Source organism: Ascaphus truei, chromosome 4, assembly GCF_040206685.1.
Source record: "Ascaphus truei isolate aAscTru1 chromosome 4, aAscTru1.hap1, whole genome shotgun sequence".
Lineage (NCBI taxonomy): Eukaryota > Metazoa > Chordata > Amphibia > Anura > Ascaphidae > Ascaphus > Ascaphus truei.
The window spans coordinates 354,947,710-354,961,762 of record NC_134486.1 but is presented as its reverse complement, the minus strand read 5'-3'; the positions used below and the strand labels follow the sequence as shown (position 1 = coordinate 354,961,762).

Here is a 14,053-nt window from a genome sequence, read left to right as displayed (position 1 = left end):
CACGTGCATGCGCGTTCGCATACGGCCGCATGCTGTATATAACAGCCCTAAGGCTGCGACCAGGCAGAGTGCTGGCGCTCGTGCCCTGCTCGGCCGGACGATTTGTTGCCGGCTAGGTGCGCGCTCGTCTGGGGGCGCAGCCACAATGTCACGGAGCTGGTTCGCCCTCATTGGGCGAACCGCTCACGTGACGCGCTTGTGGACAACAAATTCAAATTTACTTTCTCTGCAAGCAGCTAAGCGCCGAGCAGGCGCCCGCTCACGCTGGGGTCACACATTGCCTCAATGTGTTTCATAGCGGCCAGCGCAAGCCCGCCCGCTCAGCGCCGCCCTGGCCAAGGCTGCGTCCCCGCTGGTGCTGAGTGTGCTGTGCGCTTGGCACTTGCCGCTTTCTCTTCCTGTACTCTTGATGTTGACATCCCGCTCATGCGGTGCGTACGCTTTCCCAAGCTTGGCGCTTGAAGAGACATTAAAAAAGTGAGTTTGAAGCGCGCTCAACATGCCCCCAATGCCCACCTGCTCCCGCTTGCAAAATAGACAGGACACCCGGCGCTCATGCTTATGGCCGTTCTATCGAGGGCGCGCTTGCTGCGACGGCGCAGCAGTTATAGTTGGCTGTGGTTAGTCAGCCTTCCTATAATAGGACCGGGCCCGCGCACGGCAGTGAGTGTGGAGACAGCTGACGGGGGGAAGACAGGGAAAATAAAGATTTCGCCGCCGCTCAAGTATGTATTTATGTATAATGTTAATAAATTATTTATTTACCAACGTATTTATTATAAACATATTGCACGCACACACACACACACGCGCGCTCACAGCATACACAGAAACAATGCGGCACGCACGGCCGCACACAATATATTACGGGCGTTAGAGTTGGTGACGTCACCGCTCTCTAGCATGAGCGCGGTCAGTGCCAGCGGGAACGCAGCCTAAGTGAATGAGGTGGGTCCCTAATGCGGGCCAATATAATGCACAGTATGAGTTGATGTAAGTATTTTAAAACAAACTTTATTGTGAGCAGTGCTCAAAAATAGTAAAGGTGTGGATACAAGATGTGCGAAAGTTGGTTGGAGTTTGTCCACTTATAAAACTCAGAAAATAGCCTAAATAAAGTAGCGAATTTAAAAAAAGCACACTCTCGTTCTCCAATCAAGGTTGTCTCTGCGCTGATATTTTTTGAGTGCTCTTATATATGGGCATCCTTTTTCTTTAGTTGTTCTCATTTGTTACCCCAGATTTTAGCACCATTATACTAAACTGATACTTGCTTGATTGAGCTGTTGCAAGTGTATTTCCCAATTTCTCCCCCCCCCCCTTCCTCTTCATACGCCTTATATACGCCTTATATATGCCTTAATAAGCTTAAACAAACTTGGCAGCCAAGTATGTATGCAAAGTGGGGGGCGTGGCGGCTACAGAGGTCCCGCGGTTTCCCCCAAGGCATTTAAATGAATTGCCGGGGGGGACTGCGCGAGGCTTCTGCAGCTTCTCCTACGTTTTCTTCTGCGATGTGTCGCCTTGGTAAACAGCATCAAATGACGCCGCAGGGTCACGTGACGTTGGGTTGCCATGGCAACATGGCCCCACGACGTCATTTGATGCCGAGGAGGAGGGACGCGAGCCGGGAGGTAAGCGGGCGAGGCGGAGGGCAAAGTTAAAAACTTTCTCACCCCTGCTCTTGAGCACTATTTTGTAGGATTCATCTTCCTATTTTCTATTTCTCCATTTGTAGGCTATCTGTCTGACCGTGGGTTGGTGGAGCCCCAAATCCTTAGAAAAAAATTTGTAGCCCTTTCTATTAATAACTTTATTTCATATAGTGGGACTGAAAGCACTTCACAATTACAGTACTATATAGTGTGCGGTAAGGAGAAGAGTAGTCCCAAGGGGGGCACAGGCGGAGCACTGCCAAATCGAAGAGGGAAAAAGGGGGCTGCATCCAGTAATATTAAAAATATAATTTATTTGGTGGTCAACGAAAGAACATGAACACTTTTACGCGTTTCGGGAATTGCGTCCCTTTCTCAAAAAGTGTGCGGTAAGTATCACATAGGAATTTTACAGACAGTCCCTGCGCAGATGAGCTTAGAAACAGAGATCCTTTAAAGCTGCAGACCAAGCAATATCGTACATGTGGGTTTTGTGTTTTTTGTTGTTGTTTTAATCAGTTCTGTGCTATGAGAAAATACTTGTAGCATTTAGTGTTTTAAATAACTCTAAATTACATTTTTCATGTATTATAATGTAACAAGCATTTTTTGTTTCAATAATAACTGTTTGTTTTTGTGTTTAGCGCTGCTAGTTTTAAGTAGCGCTTTAGAGAGATTTTGCAGAAACAGCTCTGCCCCGTGGAGCTTACAATCTGTTATTGGTGCCTGAGGCACAGGGATATAAAGTGACTTGCCCAAGGTCACAAGGAACCGACACCAGGAATTGAACCCTGCTTCAAACTCGGTACAAGAGTAAAGCCAGAGTCAGTGTTTTTACTGACTGAACCACAACCATTCAGTCACATCCCCTTCCTCTTCTGAAACAGGATCTGGCATACCCCTTTTTGAGATGTCCAAGGTGGTTAGGGAGCGCAATTACATGAAAAAGAAGAACATATACTGCTGCGGCACAGTTTATTCGAGCATTTGCCCGTTCTGTGCCGCAGCAGTAGCCTGGCGCGCGCCCGAGTGTGACGGGCGCACGCCGAAGCAGCGGAAGAGCGCCCTCCGATCGGGGCGCTCTCCCTACCGCTGCCGGGTCCGCCGGGTCCCCCGGAACCCCCTGCCGCTGTCCCGCGATCGCGGGACACCAGGGCTCCCTCGGGGAGCCCCTGGACACGCGTGCAGCGGGCGCACGCTCCCGATGACGCGTGACCGCATGTCTATGACGCGCGGCACGCCGAGGGGCGGCCACTAGCAAGCCGGGAGATTTCCCGGCTTGCGGTACCGACCACACTTCAATAAAGTGTGTCGGTAGTGTACAAAATAGTGCAATATGTCTACAACTTCAGATATGGAATCTAAATCTCATTCATCCAATGAATTGAATACTCACAGATTACTCTGTGGCAACATGTATATAAAAATGGTATCTTTAAAGTTGCAGGTTATTTTTTCTTTACAGCAACCCCAATGATGTGCAGTTCAGGGAGATGTCTTTACTGCTCGCAGTGATACGAGAAAAGAGCAGACATAGTGTAGACTGTATTGAAATTTATATCCGATTAAAATATTGCCAAATTCACTCACATGGTTCCAAAGAAAATAAAGCAGTTTTATCAAATGATCTACACCGCCGACGGAGGTTTAGGAGCAGTGTCCTCACTCGATGTTTAGACACGCTATGGGTTTCTAGTTTTCTTTTAATATTACCAATGTGCTCTAGAATGCGTGTCTTTAGTGGTCGGACCATCTTCCCTATGTACTGCAAACCACAGGACCATGTGAGAAGATACAACACCCCCATTTAGTATGCAAAACACTCCTGAAGAAACCTCGGATGAGGAGAAACGTGTAGAGCAGCGTTTCCCAAATGGTGGGTCGCGACCCGGCACCGGGCCACGGCACCAAAATTGCCGGGTTGCAGCGAGGTTGGCCGCGCGGTGTCTCCTCCCCCCTCCCCCCCCCCCCCCCCCCCCGCTCAAGTTAAAAAAAATGGCAGCGATTCCCCCCGAGGTCCCGCGCGCATGCGCAGGGCAAGCAGGACCCGCTCCCTTCCTCCCCCCCGCTCCCAACGTGGGACGGAGGAGGAAGTACCAGCTCCTCTGCGGCCCGCTTCCCCCCGCGACCCGCTTCCAGAGCTCACCTCCCATGGCACCCCCTCCCGAGCCCACCTCCCATGTCACCCCGTCCCGAGCTCACCTCCCGTGGCACCCCCTCCCGAGCCCACCTCCCGTGTCACCCCCTCCCGAGCTCACCTCCCGTGTCACCCCCTCCCGAGCTCACCTCCCGTGGCACCCCCTCCCAAGCCCACCTCCCGTGTCACCCCCTCCCGAGCCCACCTCCCGTGCCACCCCCTCCCGTGCCCCCAAGCCCACCTCCCGTTCCAGGCAGCAGGGGATATCGGGGGCAGCAGGGGATATCGGGGGCAGCAGGGGATATCGGGGGCAGCAGGGGAAAGCGTCCGGCGGCAAGGTAAGTCACCCCACCCAGTCACTGTCACCCACTGTCAAAGTCCCTGTCACCCACCCACCCACCCAGTCACTGTCATAGTCACCCACCCACCCAGTCACTGTCACCCACCCACCCAGTCACTGTCACCCACCCACCCAGTCACTGTCACCCAGTCACTGTTACCCACCCAGTCACTGTCCCCCACCCAGTCACTGTCACTCACCCACCGTCTCCCACACACCCACCCAGTCACTGCCTCCCACCCAAGTCTCCCAGTCCCCCTCCCCTCCCAGTCCCAAAGTCCCCCCTCCCCCCCACCCAGTCCCAGTCCCAAAGTCCCCCCCACCCACCCAGTCCCAGTCCCCCCTCCCACCCACCCAGTCCCCCCTCCGTCCCAGTCCCCCCCTCCTCCCCACCCAGTCAAGTCCCTGGCCCCCACCCAGTCCCAGTCCCCCCTCCCACCCACCCAGTCCCCCCTCCGTCCCAGTCCCCCCCTCCTCCCCACCCAGTCAAGTCCCTGGCAGTGGCTGCGTGTGTCAGTGGCTGCGTGTGTCAGTGGCTGCGTGTGTGTGTGTGTGTGTATCAGTGGCTGTGTGTGTGTCTGTGCAGGCCCTATAGGCCAGTATAGGCGATAAATTTTTTAGTGGGTCACGAAGGAGAAGTTCAAAAATAACCGGGTCACGGAAAAAAAAGTTTGGGAAACCCTGGTGTAGAGTGTTATCGAGAACATCACCAGCTGACTCTGAACCGCCGCGAGAGTTCCTTGGAAACTGGAAGTACGAGTGACGCGAGAGACGTGTGACGGGAACCCTCCAGTGTATCGAGTGAGGACACTGCTCCAAAACCTCCGTTGGTGGCGTAGATCATTTGATCAAACTGCTTTATTTTCTTTGGAACCATGTGAGTGAATTTGGCAATATTTTAATATATATATATATATATATATATATCTCTCAAACCGTTGTATGTGTGTTTATCTGTCCGTCCTGTGTCTCCCTGTGTCTAGGGGCAATCACATTGGACCTTTGGCCCGTCACTCCGCCTCAGGCCAATGAGATGGCTCCCTTGGCCCGCCCGCCCCCGCACACCTCTCATTCGCCGGTGTGGTCACACACACACACTCCCTCACCCTGACACCGCGTGCTCCTCTTCAAGATGGCCTACCACACGATGTGCAGCAGCCCAGGTAACACAGTACACCCTGCGCCTCACACTCCTCCCGCAGACGTGCCGCCTCACACCTTACACCCTGCGCCTCACACCTTACACCCTGCGCCTCACACCTTAAACCCCTGCCGCAGAACAGCCCTGCGTGTCCCGCCTCAACCGCCCAGGAACAAGCGGCGGAGCAGCCGGTCGGGGGAGCGCACCATTACCTCGCGCCTCAGGCCAGGACCACACATGGCGCTTCCTGCCGCCGCCTGCACGCGCCTCCATTAGCCGGATGACCCATCGGGGTACCAAGCGGCCGGCGGGGGGGGGGAAGCGGCCGAGCCATCGGGGAACGGGGGCGGGGGGTTTGGAGAGGCCCGAGCCATCGGAGAACAAGCAGGGGGGGCGGCCAGCCGCCGAGCCAGCGGGGGAACGGACAGCCCGGACGGGGGCGGGGCAAGCGGATACATAAATTATGACAATACATATGCCTCCTGCTCCCCCCTGCTCCCCCCCTCTCCTTTCCCCCCTCCTCCCCTTCCACTCCCTTCATCCTCGCCCTCCACCCCTTCCTCCTCCACTACTCCACTCCTCCACCCTCCACTTGGTGTACTGCCCCCCTTCCCTCCACATCCCCTCCACCCCTTCCCCCCCCTCCACTCCACCCCTCCCCCCCCCATCACTCCACCCCTTCCCCCCCCATCACTCCACTCCACCCCTTCCTCCACTTCCCCTTCCTCCCCCCCGCCTTCCTTCCCACCTCTGCCTTTCACCCGGTCGCCTCTGCCTCACAGCTGCCGCACACACTCAACACACACCTGTCGCCACTCACACACCCGCCACACACCTGCTGCCTCCCGCCCATACGCACCGACATTACTGACCCGCCGCCTCACACCCTAGCAGGACCCCCACTCACAGACAGCACTCACAACCCATGCGCCACCCGCCGCCTCACACCCTAGCAGGACCCCTACTCACAGACAGCACTCACAACCCACGCGCCACCCGCCGCCTCACACCCTAGCAGGACACATTCCTCACATTTTTACATCTGTTATGTCACCAAAATATACATTGTACTGTGGTGTCTTTACAATAAACCATTTTTAAACAACATCGTATTACATTTTATTCCATCTTTCTTTTCAACATTATTATCCAACCTTTACAGCAAATAGTCACCTATTGTTCCACGATTTAGAAATAATACTACCTATTACGTATTTCAATCTCGGGCAACGCCGGGTATATCAGCTAGTCGGATATAAATTCCAATACAGTCTACACACTATATCTGCTCTTTTCTCTTATCACTGCAAGCAGTAAAGACATCTCCCTGAACTGCACATCATTGGGGTTGCTGTAAAGAAAAAATAACCTGCAACTTTAAAAATACCTTTTTATATACATGTTGCCACAGAGTAATCTGTGAGTATTCAATTCATTGAATGAATGAGATTTGGATTCCATATCTGAAGTTGTAGACATATTGCACTATTTTGTATGTTTCCTCTTTTTCACGTAATTGCGCTCCCTAACCACCTTGGACATCGCTAAATCATGAGGATTAAGAAAGAAATCCTGGATTAAGGTTGCGCAGCATCGTACTAAAATAATTATTCACACAAATTATTTTGTATTCTTTATAGTCACTAAATACTATAAGATTTATTTAAATCACTTTAAATTCACTTTATTGTATTTTAAGATCCTCACTTATAAGATCACAATTTAGATTCGAGCGCTATTAGACAACACTCTTTCTTTTTCACCAATACCCCTTTTTGAGCCCTGCCCTCTCTAGCAGTGAACCAATTGTATCTAGTGACTGCCTGGTCACATGATCTTCCCCACAGAACTTTGCATCTTTGGTCCTCTTCTGCTGCACTGGCAGATATTTAGTGAATCTTCACCACTCGATCGGCAACTTGGCTAATTACTTATCACTGTGTGGATTGTATTGATGTACATATTAAAGGGAAAAAATATTAAAAAAAAAAAAAGACAGCTTGGAGTGCTGCTTTAAATATCCTCTTTGATTTTACACTTTTTTTTTTGTTTTTATGCCATCTTTTGAGTTAAGAGCACATAGGCATGAGAACCACATAGAAAAAAAATTGTTAACAGAAATAAAGCAACCATAATCCTACTTCAGATTTAGTACTTTGCTATTACCAACGAAAGAATTCTGCAATGAAATAACTGTAATGATATCTTTATTTTCCAGGTAGTTGTGATGCACAGAGTTCTGCTTCACACGAAGTGAGACCGTATCGGGCAAAACCTTCGTACAGAACAAAGAGACCTCTTCAGGAGCCTCAGGGCCCCTCGCCTGGGGAGGAACCTTGTCCAAAGAGAACAAAGTTAATCGATATCAGCAGTTTACCATCACTTGCCGATGGATCGTTTAAGTACATGGGTATGTTGGCTTCACCTATCCTTCCATTTTCACAAAGCAGGCACTAATATTATATTTTATTTGTCTACTGTTATTGAGAGGCATTGTTCTATTTAATAGAGATTGGTGAATTTTTAGTCAAAATGTGCATTTGCCAGTTCCTTTCAACTACTTATATTCGCGGCTTAGTATCTCACATTCACCTTTTCTATCTTCATACTACAAGTAGTAGTATTTAATGTGACTGCACTGTCCCTTATCTGTGTCCACTCGCTGGGCTCTACTGTGAACTGGCTATGTCTATTGTCTGTTGTATATTAATAGTAATAATAATTCCAACTCATTCTAAGTCAAGTAATTTCAAGGAGGGTTACACTTATTCACATTTCTTTTTTTGCACCTAGTGTGCCAGCCAGGCCACTGAGGCCAGCCCCTGTCAGAGAGCTGCGAGAGTGACATCTCACACCGTATCTATCCCTATATATTTTGTATAGGGGTGGACAAAAATATCAAATAATTAGGAGGCAGACAGTATTTTATTAAGCACCCTGGAAGTGCGCGCCCGACTATTCCCCATTCTGCAGGTGTCAGTGGTATATGGGACTCATAGACGTCTCTACAACTCCCCTCTCCCCCGGCCACAGTGTGCATTGAGAGCAGGGGCGGGTAGAGCACTTTTAGAGCTCTGCCCCCAGCCCTCTCGCGCCTCTGCTACCGCCGCTCACCTCCACGAATTGCTAAGCAGCGTGGCGGTGACTCACTTGTCAATCACCGCTGCGCGTGTTGCAGTGTTGATTGACAGGTCAGTCGTCATAGCACAGGCGCCACAAATTTTTACATCCCTGATATAGATGCATGTCATTTTCTGTATAGATACTGAGTGAGTGAGATGATAGATTGTTAATACTGTTTAGCAACTGTTACTATTATTAATATACCACAGTCCAGTGATCACACACAAGTCCCCCACTACACTAGTTAATCACAGTACTGTATACTTACTACTAACTGTACTTCTAGCAGTTCTATAACTTATCATAAAATAAATAGAATATCATCTGTGTTTGTCTGGACTTCAGCATCTGTGCACTGTCTATTTTCTACTGTATTTTAAAAACTATCAATTCAGTTCCAGGGGATGGATATCTATCTATCTATCTATCTATATTAGTTTTTGCAGCCAGTGCCAGTTCCAACCACGTCACATCTAGAAAGCAAAGCTGTGAGAGTGACTTGTATTACTCGCCTCACTTTGGTGTGTGTGTGGGTGGCAATGCCAGGCTTCTGGTAATCATTAGTTGGGGGGGTATAGGGGGGGAGGGGAAATATCTACACACACTTACTTAGGCTAAGGCCCCGCTCCCAGAGTCAGCGCACCCGCACTGCTGACAGGCGGTGCGCTGAGATACACAGACCGCGATATGCGGTCTGTAGGGAGCCGGAGCCGGAGCGGGAGGTGGGAGGTTTGACAGGGAGGGGGGCGTGGCTTGAGCGGAGGGACCCGCTACTCTCCCCCCCTCCCTCCACGGACTGCAGGAGGGAGCTGCTACTCTCCCCCCCCTCCCCGGACTGCAGGAGGGAGCTGCTACTCTCCCCCCACTGGCTGCAGGAGGGACCCGCTACTCTCCCCCCCCTCCCTCCACGGACTGCAGGAGGGAGCTGCTACTCTCCCCCCCCCTCCCTCCACGGACTGCAGGAGGGAGCTGCTACTCCCCCCCCCCCCCCCTCCCTCCCTCCACGGACTCGGGCTGGAGCACTCATACATACACACATACACACACACACACAGGCAGGCAGGCAGGCACTCACGCACTCATACACACACACACGCACTCACACACAGACAGAGGCAGGCACTCAGGCACACACATACACACACACACACAGACAGGCACTCACCTGCTTTCACTCCACACTCCTCCCCGCTCCCGGAAGCCTCTCCTCCTCCCGAAGCCTCCCCTCCCCATTGGCTCACAGCCACACCACGTGACGCGTCAACGCTAGGAAACACCATTCTCTTGTGTCTCCTAGCGGCTGACGCGCTACAGCGTGTAGTCAGCTGTGCCGCCAGGGGTGACCGGGACCGGCTCGTGAGGATTCCCCTGCTGGTGGGGAACTCGCTACATTGCCGCCCGCGCCAACGAGCGCAGCGGGACCGAGGCCCTACTCTGTGGGTGCTAGCTGGTGCTGCAGCAGTTTGCAAGCCAGACATATCAGTGCTACTTCTACTAGTAGTATATGCACGCCAAAGCAACAGCCGCAGCGCACAGTTCGGGAACAGTTTGTAAAGGTGACCAGTTGCACTGTACCCATGACAGAGCTTTGCTGCTGAATAGCATTTTAGCCAAAAATGCTTGCTATAGACTTGTTGCCTTTTTAAATTGGTAGAATCACAGGAGATATAGAGCTTCTACAATGTACAGACACGTTGGACCATCCCAATCAGATCATATTTCTCTAACGAGGCGCCCGAACTGTACCGCAAAGTTGTTGGTACAGTGGTTGAGGCTCTAGTGCAGTCGGAGGGCAGTAGGGTACACCTCGCTACTGATGTAGAGTACTGGTCATGGAGGCGGTGACTACCTGACTGTTGCTGCCCATTGCGTGTATTTTGCTCAATGTAGTAACAATAATGCTAAACTGCATATAGGGGGTTAAAAAAAAAGAAAAAACCCGCCGGCAGCAGCAAGACGTTCCATAGAACTGCTACTTTATGTATGCAGCGTTTTGAAGAAAAGGCCTATACAGCTTCCGATGTCTTAGAGCAGTGGCTATCGCATTCTGTCATTTTATGAATTTATTATTATTGGTCATTTATTCAGTGGAGTCAGATTTTGAAAGATAAGCCACCAATGAAAGACCTACTTCTACCAAACTAACCATTTCAAAGCTGTTTTGACATTGTGTTACTAGGGGTGATTATTACATCCCTTGATGCTAGTGTGTGTGTGTGTGTGTGTGTGTCTCTTTCTATTGGTGGAGAAATCAATGTGAGGCACCTGCCTCATTTATTTTTGGGACTGTTCCATCCTGTCTCTAGCAGGGATTTGGGGTGCCATTGTTAAACAATCTACAGGGCTGTGTAATCAACCACTTCGCTAAACGTGGTACTGGTGTCACAGCCTAGCTAGGTCCTAATAATAAATGGTTTAACTAGGGATTTAGAAAATATGTAAACCAGATTGCAGTACTCACTTAAATCTACAAATATGCACTCCCTTTATGTAATCCCTTTTTAAAAACAAACAAACAAACAAAAAAAAGTGTGTATGTGTTCCCAGGTACTTGGATGAATAAAAGGATTTTTTGAACACATAAACGGTTCAGTCGTATTCCAAGATCTGTCGCCAAATTTTTTACAAAAGGTGTAAAAGTGAAACCCTTAAATAAACAAATACAACTCCCATGCAGCTACAAAACTGCGCCAGAAACTGAATTGCTGAAAACCAGCTGCCTCCAGCACAGCAACTTTAAAACTGGAACAAAAAAGTTTTGATCCTTCAGTTCGAGGACGTGTTAACACTAATTTTGACTTGCCATGGGTTATATTTCTATAATGGTTCACTTTTGCTTTTAGTGTGGGTAATTTTTGTTACATCTTAATAGTTCACCTCTGCTTCAGTGTGGATACTGTTTCTAAAACTGAACTATCCAATGAAGTATATAAGCGGTGACACGGACTGAATTGTGCACCAAATGAAAAAAGTAAACTCTGCAACTTAAATCCACATGTCTAAAGCCCTGTGGTACTGAGGCAAACTTCAGATGCAGCAATTTCCTCAAAATGACAGCTCGGATGGGCTTTTATAAAATGTGCTATCATTTTGTGGGATTGGAGCTCTGTCAGACCCACTAAATGGTGAAATCTTTGGAACTGAAAGATGTATAATTTTCTAACTTCTCAGGAAATGACGGGCGGTTAGCGTAGGTGAAATGAGCTGTTTCTTGATGTGTGTGTATTATATTCCGCAATGCACAATATTATTTAGCCCCATTCTTTGCCATAGCTTCTGGCAAAGGATGCCACTTTGGAATTTTGTTTGCAAGCTGTCACCTTCATATTTCTGAAAATAATGCTTGTTCTAATTACATGAAGTTTATCTCTAGGCTTCTACACACCCGTTCTCCCCCCCCACCCCCCCCCACCACCATTATTAAAAAATAATAAACGTTAGTGTTGGAGTGGCAAAGTGAGTAAAGACACCGACTCTAGCACTGAACGTGGTTTAATTCCCGGTGTCGGCTCCTTGTGACCTTGGGCAAGTCCCTTTATCTCCCTGTGCATCAAGCACCAAAAACATAGATTGTAAGCTCTATGGGGCAGGGACTGTGTCTGTCTGCAAAATGTCTCTGTAAAGCACTGCGTAAAACTAGCAGCGCCATAACAGAACAAACTTATTATTATTATAAAGTAGACCCAACATTGACCGTGGTGCTGTAGGCCTGTTCCTTTTATCCGGTGTCTGTCCCTCTTAACTTTTAAACACACTGATTAAAAAGGAGAGTGGTAACTTTCTCCTTGGAATCGGTTTCTATTCAATGCTTGGGAGTTACTGTGTGTGTACAGACCTGCTTATTTGATCACTCCAATAAATGTCTGTCTTGGCTGAATGTTTGTGGTCCTGCAAGTTATGTTGTATTCTTTTCAAGGTCAGAAGGGAGCCCAGCTATTGAACACAAACTGAAAGCAAAGAGAACCGTTTGGCCCACCTTGTCTGCTCACTTTTCCGCTGGGATACCTGCGTGCCTAGACAGTTTGGCAGCACCTTTTTAACAGCGGATTGTTTTTAGTTGCAGGATACACAGACTTTCTTACAGCAGGAAGTAACACTTGAATTTACATTGTGGATTGAGCAGGACAGCCATTCATACGTGGAGTAAAACATGGCGAATGTGCACAACCAAATGCAAGCAGCCTTTTGGTTTTTTTTCTGAGCACTACCCAGAATTCTGAGCTACAAGCGGTTATTCTAAAGTTGGGCAAAAGGAGGATGATTCTCGTTATGTTGACTTCCATCTAATCAATGAGTGTGACCTTGTGTAGTAACGCACCTCCCCTCTGTCTCTGCAGGAGAGTCGGCGATCGTATACACCGACGGCTGCTGTTCCCGGAATGGGCAGTTTAGAGCTCGTGCTGGGATTGGTGTTTACTGGGGACCAAGGCACCCTCTGTAAGTGATCTTGGGACTGCAACGTCCCATATACAAAATAATTAAAAGAAGTGCTGTGTGCTTGTAGACTGTAAGAGATAATGAAATTAGTATGAATGAGGAATATTTTTCAGCAGCACTGTTAAGTAAAACTGTACCTTTTTCAATGCGGAAATGTCACATCATCAATATGAAGTGCTGTTTAATAACTCCTTGTCCACGTCATGATATAGCCATGTCATTTATTGAATTGTGTGTGCAGTTTGCGCATCAAAACGTGAGCTGCCCAGCTCCAGAGGCGGTTAACTTTTTTCTTTTTGAAGTGAAACGTCTTTGCTGGCACCTAGTAAATTTTCATAGGACAAAACTCCTTCTTCATGGACATGAAAATGTGTAATGGAGGTGATGAAATGGCCGGCGCCGCCTGAGCACGCGCAGAAAGTAACAACTACCTCTACATTCACTTTGACAACTGATGAGAAGACCGAGGGAAGTTATCCCCTCATGAGTTAAAGGAAAGATTAAGGCGCTTAGATTGACACTGATTAAAAGTAAATGTACCTATTATGTTATTAAATGCTTTAGGCCAGGGGTCTGCAATCTGAAATTGGGAGCCACGCTTGCATCGTGTCATAAGCGGATTTGCGTTGTAACGGATCGCGTTATAACGGGGTTGAGCTGTATCTAGATAGATATAGATATCTCAAACGAAGAGATGATACCTTTTCTGTGGCTAACTATAAATGCTGTTATTTGTGCGAACATTCGAGATACACTGTACAAATAAAAGCATTTTGTTAGCCACAGAATGGTATTGTCTATTTGTTTTCTAGTTCGGTAGTATATTAGAGGTAGCAGCAGCCTCTATCACCCCTGACGAAGACACGTGAAACGGGACGAAGCCATGCCAAAGCACCGCAAGACGAGAGTACCGTAATCGCGTAGCGTGGAAGTGGTATTGTGGATCATGGCCACACCCTCTTCTCCCGGGTAACGTCTTGCAATATGTTATTTTCTACCCTAGATAGAAGCACGTATTGCAATTTCATACCCTGTAGAAAAATGGTCTCACACCCTTATATTAGGGTATTGTAAGGATATTTATAAAGATATGTTATATTGTTTGTTCTATGTATGTGGTTTTCTCCAAACAGTTTATTTTAATCAGTTTATAATAAAAGTATAAGTTTTAATTAGGGTGTACTCTCTTTAGTGCCACACAATAGGGACTCTTTCTCTCC

General features: G+C 48.6%; 1 protein-coding gene across 5 annotated transcripts in view; it reads left to right on the top strand.

Moving 5' to 3' along the window:
* Positions 1 to 14,053, top strand: part of LOC142493746 (ribonuclease H1-like) — a 37,741-nt gene that overhangs the window by 9,360 nt on the left and 14,328 nt on the right. For all 5 annotated transcript variants that reach the window (XM_075598289.1, XM_075598286.1, XM_075598288.1 and 2 more), the window contains exons 4-5: positions 7,492 to 7,683; positions 12,734 to 12,833. In XM_075598289.1, coding sequence (XP_075454404.1) covers positions 7,492 to 7,683; positions 12,734 to 12,833 — 292 coding nt within the window. The remainder of the gene's footprint in view (positions 1 to 7,491; positions 7,684 to 12,733; positions 12,834 to 14,053) is intronic.